Below are 10,973 nucleotides of genomic sequence, written 5' to 3' on the forward strand. Positions count from 1 at the left end.
TATTCTGGCTACACTGTTTGACGTGACTGTTAGCCAAAGTTGGCTAGCAAGGGATAAGAATGATGCCAGAAAGAACGAACGACCAGGCGGCTTGGGAAGCAACCATAGATTTGTGTCGGGACTATATCTCGTGGAAGGATGAAATAGTATGAATAAATTTATCTAAATAACGTTTTTAATTAAAATATGTCAATCATTATTTGAATATGTTGGTAACCCGTTGTATAAAAGTGATAATGTGCTCGAAGCTGGTGTTTGGAGGATATATTGGCACGGTTTGCAGGCCCTTGATGAAACAACACCTGTGCCAATATATCCTCCAAACACCGGCTTCTCTGGCAGTATCACTTAATTACAGCTTTGATTTATTTTGAGTGATTGAAACATTGTACACAGTAAGAGAGACGCACAATTTTGGAACGAAAATAGTAGTCTTGTTTTTGCCATAAAATAACAAAAGCTTTTTAACAAACGTGAAAATACATTAATATAAATATTGAAACCTAAAGATAAAAATGTCAGTCAGGCAATAAGAACTATTTTGTGCTATTCCAAGAATCAAGTGCATCGGCCCCATTTTGGCTCACACATAACACAAAACCGTACATACATCAGAAGCACATCTTGAAAACAACACACATTTCCACACAAAAACATAAACTTTGGGATCATGAGAAAATGACACCTTGAAAGAGGGAGGAAGGGTTGAGAGAGATAAATTGTGGGAAGGAGACTGAGAAAGAGATCAATGTAAACAAAGTTATTTCCAGCGAGCCCTCCAATGTATGGGAAACAAATCAACACACAAACAACCACATAACTCAGTTCCACATAGATCCACCAACCTTACAGCAATCTGGACCACAGTGAATACATTTGCCCCAAAGTGTATTTATATAATGTTTGCGCATGTGTGTAGATAATGTCATGTGTATACCAGTACACGTTCAATTATTTGAATGTAGCTGTATGCCTGTGTATGTACTGTTTGCACTCAGAGCAGGAGTGTGATGAGTAGCAGGAGCAAACAGTGCACCCATGATGCCATGATTGGAGCTGCGATGCCTCGTTGTTGTTGGGGGTCTCTCTGGCCACAGCCCTCTCCCTGGTAGCCACTATAGCACTGGCACTGGAACTCCCTCTGAAAGCCCAATATGTCGTCTTCCCCAAGCTGACCTTGAACCTTGAGTTTTCCATTTGCCAGGGCCTCTATTCTGTGGGTGCGGGTGCTGAGGTGCAGGTAGGCATCAGTGTCAGGGTGTTTACGCAAGCAGCGTCCAAGGGAATCGCACAGCGTCTGGCTGCATAGCTCTGCTGCCGTGGTAACGTTGAGCAGGTACCGGCCCAGCGGACCCCGCAGGTACTCATTCAGACTAGAGCAACTGGCCTGGAGGGACACACACACACACACAGAGTTTAAAGGGTGGCTGAACTTCCTGTTTTGGTCTCGTTTCAGATTTAGTTCATTAAGAAATGACTGAATTCAAACGTGAGTTGGTTTCGAGGTGTGGTTTGATGTGGGTGTCTCTTGTGTGTGTTCGCAGGTGGGAAGAGTTAGCCCAATTATTTAGCCAATTAACTTCAGCCAGCTGGTGTGCAACCGTGGCAATTATGGTTTGACTTTGGATAGCCTATCTCCGGAGCTAGCTAGGGACAATATTTGAGACAATATAAATGAGACAATATTTTCATGTTGCACACCTTTTAGTTTTCTCATGAAATGCTTTCAATATTTGAATATGAATTTCTACAATTTATAGTTGTTTTGAGGTTCTGGACCTACTGGAATTTTTACATATTGTCCCATGTAAATTGTGTAATTTACCAATGGTTCCTAACTAGCCCCATAGGGATATCCAAAGTCAACCCAAATTCACCACAGGCATTACGATCGGGTCGCATGCAGCTGCACTCCAAATTGATGATTACTTATGTACTACCAGCTGTGGGCAGGATTGAAACAAACCCAACCTTAATTTACGTTGTGATGCAGTCATGACCACAAGTCTCACAAAACTGTTTTGGACGAGACTGACTTTATGACCAAAATTTTCCTATTTACCCTTTGTAGTCAATTTTGACAGTGGAATAAATGTTTCTGACTCATATCGATGCCACATAGGCTGTTTTCTAAATGAGAAGTCGTTTTTTTGGGGCAGTTGCTCTTTAAAGGTAGATTTACATCAATGTCATTCCTGCGTCTCCTCAATTTAAATTAAGCTTAAGATCCACTACAAACACTTTCAAATCATAATAACAAATGGGATATGAAGAGGGGCTGCTACAAAAACACAACGGATAATCAAGTGAATGAATGAGTGTGACTGACTATGACTCCGTGACGTGCAGTGAGATCCTGTGAGTTGGTCATTCAGTGATCACGTGATTTGTTGTGATTTTATGAGACTTGTGTAATTGCGCGGACACTTGCCTTGCTGCTGGCATAAGCGTGGTCTCCCCAGAGGATGATGCCTGCGGCCCCAAGAGCCACACTCTCCCCGATGGTGGAGACCAGGTCCGTCTGCAGGGAGAATCATTCAAAATCTTGACCAAAGAAGACGTACAGATTCATCACAAAGCACACAGAGTGCACAGTCAGCACAAATCGGCCAATGAAAATACAACCAAAATGACACCATGTACAATTGTTCAGTGTTGTTCAATTGTTGTGTGTGAGTGGGGGGGGGGGGGGGCACTGGACTATATAGACTTTGTGTATGTGACCACCTCTTATCTGCTCACGCCCTCGTAAGGAAATGCACTATGGGGTGTTAGCGGGTAACATGACCAACACCCATCCTGCTCACACATATACACACAAAAGAGAGGGAGTATTTGGGGTATGTGCTGATTAGAGCAGGAAAGGGCTGCAGCCACAGATAAGGACAGAGGGTCATGGTCATGGGTAGAGAGATTGAGCTTGATCTGTGAATCAGGGTCTATCAACACAGCACACACAAACACACACAGACAGAAAAAAAGAGTGGTTATAAAACACACCCATTGATTAAACAGAGATTATTGCACTCTGATATAGAGCATTATTCTCCTAGAAATAATTCATAGAAATCTCAAAACATTAAGTGAATTGAAATCATCATTCACATCTTGATGAAGATTGTATTAGGGTAGGTTTATAGTCTAGATATCTTTCACATCAATTATTCTTACAACTCCCAGACGTCTTTGCACCATTTTCTTGTTTTAAAAATGGACGGATAGCCAGAGGCACACTCCAATACTCACACATTGTTTACAAAAGATGTATTTGTGTTTAGTGAGTCCGCATGACCATAGGCAGTAGGGATGACCACGTGTTCTCTTGGTAAGTGCATGAATTTCACAATTTTCCTGTACTTTGAGTTGTCAGATAAAATGTATGGAGTAAAAAGTACAATATTTTCTTCAGGAATGTAGTGAAGTAAAAGTAGAAGTTGTCAAAATGTAAATAGTAAGGTAAAGTACAGATACCTCAAAAAACGACTTAAGTAGTACTTTAAAGTATTTTCACTTTAGTACTTTACACCACTGTCAAATGGTCTATAAGTTCTCCTGGTTAGTACTATGTGACGGTAAGAGAAATGTCCCTTCACCTCTGTCAGCAGCTCCAGTACGTTGGCATAGGTGGGCCGGGCGTACACAAAGACAGGACGTGCCAGCCCGTCTCCCCCTGACGCCAGACGCATCCCCTCCTTCACCCGGTTCCGGACAAACTGGCGCCCCGAGGGCGAAGAGCGCAGCACCATGCCCATGTAGACCGAAGGGAAGAGGGCTGTGCTCTCCATCCACAGCCATTTGAGCATTTCATTCCGGGCCACCTCCACGTCAGGGCAGCGGCCCGTGTAGTTCTCCAGAGTGTTCTTGTAGTCGTGGTTGTAGCAGTCTGGGAACAAGTAGAACCCCCACAGCTGGTTGGGCCGCAGGCTCTTGGCCAGCCTCAGGGTCTCCAGCATGAACTTCCGGGCTGACATCTCAAACTCCTGCTGGGCCACCTTAGCCACACGCTCTGCGGGCCAGGCTGGGTTCTTCTGGGCCACCAGCTGCCTTGACTGGTTGCGGTACACATTCTTGACGTCCCAGTTGCGGATCCACAGTGGTCTCCACTCCTCCCAGTCAATAACTGCCAGTCCCTTGGCCCCTGCTTCGCGTATGTAATACTGAATACCCTCCGGCATCTTCTCCAGGTGCTGAGTGAGACTGGCAACCTGCGGGAGCCCACCGTTCATGACAGTACCATCATGCTCATTATAATAGGGGTACAACCCCAAGCGGTCCTTGTAAAAGATGGTGAGGTTTTGGCGGACAAAGCCCTTGCTGGGCGATGCCACAATCTGGAACTGCTCCAGCTGAAAGTGAATACCGTGCCGTGGGCTGCAGTCCTCTGTCGGAGCATTCCAGGCCATTACCAGAGGCTTTTGGAGATACAGTGGCCATCTCGTGGGCTTCAGTTCCTCAGCACAGAGGTAGTCCCATAGAAGAGTCACCAACAGCAATACTTTCCAATCAGGCAGTACAGTCCAGGACAACATGACTTTTGTGGTGAATTAATGTATTTTTACACTCTGCTCTCCTGTCCTGTAAAGAGAATTGAGCGAACATCAACATGAATATTTTGATTTCTAATCAATAGATTCAGATATGACAGTATGACAGATATGACAGTACTCTGGTACTACACCTCTATGACCAGAAAAGTTTCAATATAGGGCGGGCTCACTTTCACCAAACAGGTTCCAGACATACAATAGGTTTATGAACAGTTCAGCTGGTTTAATTCATTCTATCCAGCATGAAAGCCTCTATGAAAAATGCATTAAGATCAAGCATCCTACTCTATATGACAACCCTAGAAACAATACCACTTCTCATGAAGATGATCAACTTAATATTGAGTTCAAGTTATAGGCTACTGAAAGTAATGAGTTTAGTGGGGAAACAGTTTTAGCAGCAGTATACTTGAAGCAGTAGAAGCTTGTGTTGGCACGTTTGATGTGTGTGTGTATAACACCCACCTTTTGCCCATGAGTAAGTTTTCATTCGTGGAAAAGGAAATATAAAAACATATCTTACCTTGTACAGCAGAATGAGGAAGCATACCCAAATACTAGAAACCCCTATATTCCAATTAAGCCACGTTTGTCTTTCAAGATGGAGAAAGGTGATTGAAACAAACTTCTCCCAATAACTACCTGGTTAAGTGATCCCTGCAACAATAGGTAAAAACACTGGTACTTCATTTGTCACTGGAATGTATTATTACTGTACTTTACAACTTGAACCGACAGTGAATGTACCGTACCCCCTGTACTGGTGTCAGTTCAGTTGCACCCAACGCCTATTCCTACCCTAGTGGGTTAATTATTTAAAAAAATCCTCCCTAGTGCGAGTCGGGACTACTTCAGGATGTTCCATTCAACATAAAAAAAAGGGGGGAGTGGCGAAATAAACTGTACCTTGTAGGCGCGTCAAAGTGGTTCTCAATATTGTATTACACCTAAATTATTGTATGAATCTTCGGCTATAGACTAAATATTTAAAATGTTGTTTATTTTCTGTTTTAACTGAATATGCAGTAGTCTGTTTAATTTGTCAGTTATACACTTAGAATGAGTCCGTCCAAAAAGTTTGCTACTAGTCATTGAAAACAGATGAATGTTGCAATATCTAGATGTAGGAGCCGCTGACAGCATAGGGGCAACATACATACTGGGAAATGAAAGGGGATACCTAGTCAGTTGTGCAACTGAATGCATTCAACTGAAACGTGTCTTCCGCAATTAACCCAACCCCTCTGAATCAGAGAGGTGCGGGGGTCTGCCTATCGACATGAGCATGCCATGACATGCCCATCCTAAAAAGAAAAGAAAAAACAGTATAAATGAACGTTGTCTTGTCTTCTGTAGTTCAGATTATTACGATTTTTTTTGCAAGCAGTTAAATGACAAGCACAACATTTCAACCAATGTGTTAGGCATATAACTGTTGAATGCATATTTATAAACTATCTATAGACTAATAATGAACAGTTGAAACCCCTTTATAAATAATTTTAAGTAGGCTCCACCATAATGTCAAGTGTTAACAAATAGCCTATAGTTTAACTCCATGTAAGCATGGTATATCTAGGACCAGTAGCATTTCAACTTTGTCCAGACAAAGGCATCTGGCATGCAGACTTCACTGCTCAAGGTACATGATGGCAGCCATTGGCACTGGCACAATGACCCAAACAAGTACCACATGGTGTCATGTTGCCAACGTCATGGATAGATTCAGAGCATGCTGTAGTTGAAAGCTTTGAAATGAATAGTTGGAAGCAAAGGCCAACAAAACATAAGCCTAAAGGGTGCATGTGACGTGGAGGATCTGAGAGCACATAATACACAAAAATCCCTGGAAGTGAGGCCTCATCCTGTGAGGGTCACTCAGTTGACTCTGTTCTGCTGTTCGTTCTCCGAGCTCTACTGACTCACCTGCGTGTGTCTGAATGAGACAGAGATTGTGAATTCCAAGCCACCACCTCGCCCCTGCCAAATCACTCGGAGAGCCCTCCGTTATACATGTTGCTGACAAAATTCCGAAGGTGACTTCTAGAGTGGAGATGGGATCAATAAGCCCATCAACTTTGGGACACACTCCTGAAATGAATGATGCAATTCATGTTCCACTTTTAAAACTGCAATGTGTGAGTTATGTGATTTATAGATCTGTAATTCTCATTGAAAGCAATCTAAGAAGTGGTAGATCTGTTCAATGTGCGCAATTTCTATGCTTCCCCTTGTTACGTTTCGTTTTTGCGCCTTCCACTTTAGTTTTTTACACCAGCTTCAGACAGCTAAAAATACAATATTTTTGGTTATTGAAAATATATTTCACATCGGTTTAGATGGTACACTGATTCTCTACGACAAAATGAAATTAGGGGAACTATTAGAATTTTTGCAACCTTTAAATAATAAAACGAGCATGTAATTCAAACGAACAAATCCCACTGTCGTTTTACAATATATAAACCCCAGTAACTGTTAAACATTTAATTTGGGAGGTATTTCATGTTACATTTGTCAAGTCTCGACATCAGACATAAACAAATGCACGTGTCATATAATTAGGCATGCTCTCCATTCTTTTGTATGAAATTGTGCAAATTCCAAACATATCGCAGTGCGTGTTGGGATAGCACTTCGCTCTGACTCCTGCAGCCTTGGTCGAAGTGGCTGTGGGTCTAATTAGCTCCCTACAACGTCAATAATTTTCACTCCCTCAGTTTCGAGACACGTGCAAATCGAGGGCTGAGCGAAATTGGGTGATTCAGCCAGAGTGAGGGAAGAGATGTGTGGTTTCCCTCCATCTTGTGTGCTTCCCTTTGACCCATATATCTTGGACATTACATCATTAACCTTCAGGCACCACTAGGAAACGATAACAATGTGGGGAACTGGAAACACACACCATCACCTCAATCACAATCACTTTAGAAGAGGGACCATAGGGATGTACTGTATAATTGTATCTAACCCACACAGGCTACAATTTGAATTGCAGATCGTGAGAAATTGCTTTATAAAATGATATTTAATTTCTGAGATGTATGAAAATCTATTTTTACTCAAACAAACCCATTCATTCACATACTTCACACAAACTGCCTATAGCAGTCCAAAGTGTGCCAGATCAAGGTCTCACTTGGGAAAGCATTCTTCTGAACTCAATAGGACTTCCTGGTTAAATAAAATGTAATGATGTAACAGCGCATATTATATGTACATATTTACATCCACACCCATATGTACACCCTCACACCTTTTTCCATCACACATTGTACAATACTTACAGTTCTATATTCTGCTCTAATACTTCCCTATTTTGTTATGCACGCTTATCTCCCTCACTAGCTTTAAGCACCAGCTGTCAGAGCAGCTCAGATTACTGCACCTGTACATAGCCCATCTATAATTTAGCCCAAACAACTACCTCTTCCCCTACTGTATTTATTTATTTTGCTCCTTTGCACCCCATTATTTCTATTTCTACTTTGCACATTCTTCCACTGCAAATCTACCATTCCAGTGTTTTGCTATACTTTACCTTGCCACCATGGCCTTTTTTTGCCTTTACCTCCCTTATCTCACTTCATTTGCTCACATTGTGTATAGACTTATTTTTCTACTGTATTATTGACTGTATGTTTTGTTTATTCCATGTGTAACTCTGTGTTGTTGTATGTGTCGAATTGCTATGCTTCATCTTGGCCAGGTCGCAGTTGCAAATGAGAACTTGTTCTCAACTAGCCTACCTGGTTAAATAAAGGTAAAATTTTTAAAAAATCGGTGAAGCTTAAACACAAAAACACACCGTATGCATTTATGGTCATATACAAGCCTCACCCATTTTAGAGTAACTTATCTTCAGATGAAGTCGCTCAGCAGAACAAAGGAAGCAAGGAGGAAATACATAAAAAGTGTCTGACCTCTAGCCCAGAAACACATCAAACCACATCCCACACAATTACAGGGGCCAGACATGCCTGTTGCCTACCGTATGCTATTGGAGAGCAATAACACAACACTGAAACTGACCATATAATCATGCTCGTGGACCATTAGATACTGTCCAAATGGATTACCATTAGAACATTGTCCCTGGACCTTCAAAATATGTCTATAAATAAATGACTGGATCATAAAAAAACTAGACATGTCATAAGTCATGTCATAATGATTCAAAGTAAATTGGCAACATTGATGATTGACCCAAAAACATTAAGAGAATCAAACATATAAGACCCACATGTACAAGAGCATTGCACCCTGGTGATAAAACAGAGGTACAGCAGAAAAACACGATTCACCAAAAACAGCTTCCCAGGATTGTGATAACTACAAATGGAAAAAGGCTTTTGAATGGACCAGTAAATGATGTTAGTCTGAGTCATGAAAACCTCATTACTGTGACCACATTGTTATGGAACAACACTCTTCATCAGAATGTGAAACATATGTGGACTGGATAATAAAGGGGAATGCCTCAATACAGTCTTTCAGCCTGGTAAACCATTTATTCAAGTATTTCCAACTCAGACAGCTTTTGTATAATTATTATTATTTTTTTACATTAAAAAAGTTGACTAGTGCAGGTCTGGCCTCCAATCATAGAGGCAGACTTAGATATGATAACATTACAACATGAAAATGGTCAACATATACAGTACAGTGGGAATTCCTAAACCTTCCCCTGATCTTGCTACCTTTCTTTCACACACACACTTCTCTACATCACAGAAGGCAGAACGTTTAACTCTATCTACTCCTCCCTTCCCTTTCGTCCGCAACATAGCTCCGGTGGTCTGTCCACAGCTTCTGAGCGTAGTCAGACATCCCACCCATTTTCTCAGAGGAACACTAGCGTTCAGGATGGAGCAGTTGTAGTGATGGTCAGACTGACATGTGTCTTTTCCACGTTGGACCACCCCCCCAGTGGGATTCACACCTCAAAGAGGATGACAGGAAAATCTACATGGATCCGGGGGTGGTTTAGCTTCACAATTCCCTGCAAACAGATAACAATATCCACTCAATTATAAACAACACCCATGGGTAACTGGAAACATTTCCAACACTGTCAGTCTGAGACTTTCACAAGTGTACATCCAATCAGCTCACCTGAGGTATGAGGTTCTTCTGAATCCTCTTCAGCTTGGACCTCTTCCGGCCATTTTTTGTCACTACAGTCTCTTCATAGAACTCATGAGCCAGGTCCCCATCCTCATCATAGTAGAGAGAGCTATCAACACAAATAAAAAATGAGCGGAATGGAAAGCATTTGACTCATTTAAGGATCTACACACATATTTTACCTTTATTTAACTAGGCAAGTCAGTTAAGAACAAATTCTTATTTTCAATGACGGTCTAGGAACAGTGGGTTAACTGCCTTGTTCGGGGGCAGAACGACAGATGTTTACCTTGTCGGCTCGGGGATTCGATCTTGCAAACATTCGGTAACTAGTCCAACGCTCTAACCACTAGGCGTACATTTTATTGCATTTACCACACATTATTACCTCCTCCTTGTGAAAATAAATGGGGTTTTTCTGGTCCCTTTGAGTCGGGCAACAGAGTGATCTTCTTGCCCCTCACTGCCTGAATCCCCTCCAGCTCCCGAACCAGCAAATGGCCAAGCACCTTTCACCTTGGATCCACTGCCTCCCATCTTCAGTGGTGGGACATTATCCCTTGTCACAGAAAACTCCTAGGCAACGATTATATGAGCTGGCCAACCAGTCAGTTTTCTACTGGTTTGGATCTGAAAGCAAGAAGCCATAGGTACTGTTGCTTTAGCTAACCTAATAACGCTACCATACTGACCAAACGTTACAAACAATATCTAGTTACTAAGCAAGCTAAATAGATAGGTTACCTAGCTAGCTCCAAAAGGTAACTTAGCTAACTACGTTAGCAAACGAGGTTGCCCTAGATGGCTAACGTCAAGTAGCTTGCTAGCTAACACTGTTCACTGCAGTTAGCCAGTTTGATAAATATTGCAAATATATTTAGTAGAGCTTTCAAACTGTTAACGTTATCAACCACAGCTAGCTAGCTGTCCCTAGTCCACTGGCTGTTAGCTAAACTTCGCGCGCATAATAAACTGTTAGCTAGCAAGCTAAACTAGCTTACGTTAGCTAGCTCAATTTTCCAGCTAACCATTTATAGTGACAGCATTTACAGAAACAGATTTCTTCTTTTAGCGACGTGACTTCTATCCAGGATTCAGTGCTCACTTGGATTCCTCCCTCCTTTGCGTAACGTTACGGTAGTGTTTTATCAAATATAGCCAATATGTCTAGCTAGCTAGCCACAGACCCCAAACAACAAGTACACACTGTGACTCTGGTCCGAAAGAACGGAAACGGTTGGTCAGCTCACCTTGCACATGAGTCACAGCAATAATGTAGCTAGCAGTACAGAGAGGAAT

General features: G+C 42.0%; 2 protein-coding genes across 3 annotated transcripts; both read right to left on the reverse strand.

Annotated features, from left to right (window-relative positions):
• Positions 1 to 276: 276 nt before the first annotated feature.
• On the reverse strand, positions 277 to 4,570 carry LOC120065624 (hyaluronidase-2-like). The gene is made up of 3 exons (XM_039016680.1): positions 3,594 to 4,570; positions 2,432 to 2,521; positions 277 to 1,387 (listed from the first exon to the last, which is right to left on the reverse strand). The coding sequence occupies exons 1-3, from the start codon at positions 4,527 to 4,529 to the stop codon at positions 995 to 997; spliced, it is 1,419 nt and encodes a 472-aa protein (XP_038872608.1). The 5' UTR covers positions 4,530 to 4,570; the 3' UTR covers positions 277 to 994.
• A 4,465-nt stretch (positions 4,571 to 9,035) lies between these two features.
• On the reverse strand, positions 9,036 to 10,890 carry LOC120064932 (tumor suppressor candidate 2-like). 2 transcript variants are annotated; one of them, XM_039015525.1, is made up of 4 exons: positions 10,725 to 10,890; positions 10,063 to 10,304; positions 9,663 to 9,783; positions 9,036 to 9,549 (listed from the first exon to the last, which is right to left on the reverse strand). In XM_039015525.1, exons 2-4 carry the CDS (start codon positions 10,209 to 10,211, stop codon positions 9,484 to 9,486), a joined length of 336 nt encoding a protein of 111 aa, XP_038871453.1. In that variant the 5' UTR covers positions 10,212 to 10,304; positions 10,725 to 10,890; the 3' UTR covers positions 9,036 to 9,483. The 2 variants fall into 2 exon arrangements, with proteins under 2 accessions (XP_038871453.1, XP_038871452.1); XM_039015524.1 differs by having other exon boundaries at positions 10,703 to 10,889.
• Positions 10,891 to 10,973: the final 83 nt, after the last annotated feature.

The sequence above is a fragment of the Salvelinus namaycush genome, chromosome 20 (genome assembly GCF_016432855.1).
Source record: "Salvelinus namaycush isolate Seneca chromosome 20, SaNama_1.0, whole genome shotgun sequence".
NCBI lineage: Eukaryota > Metazoa > Chordata > Actinopteri > Salmoniformes > Salmonidae > Salvelinus > Salvelinus namaycush.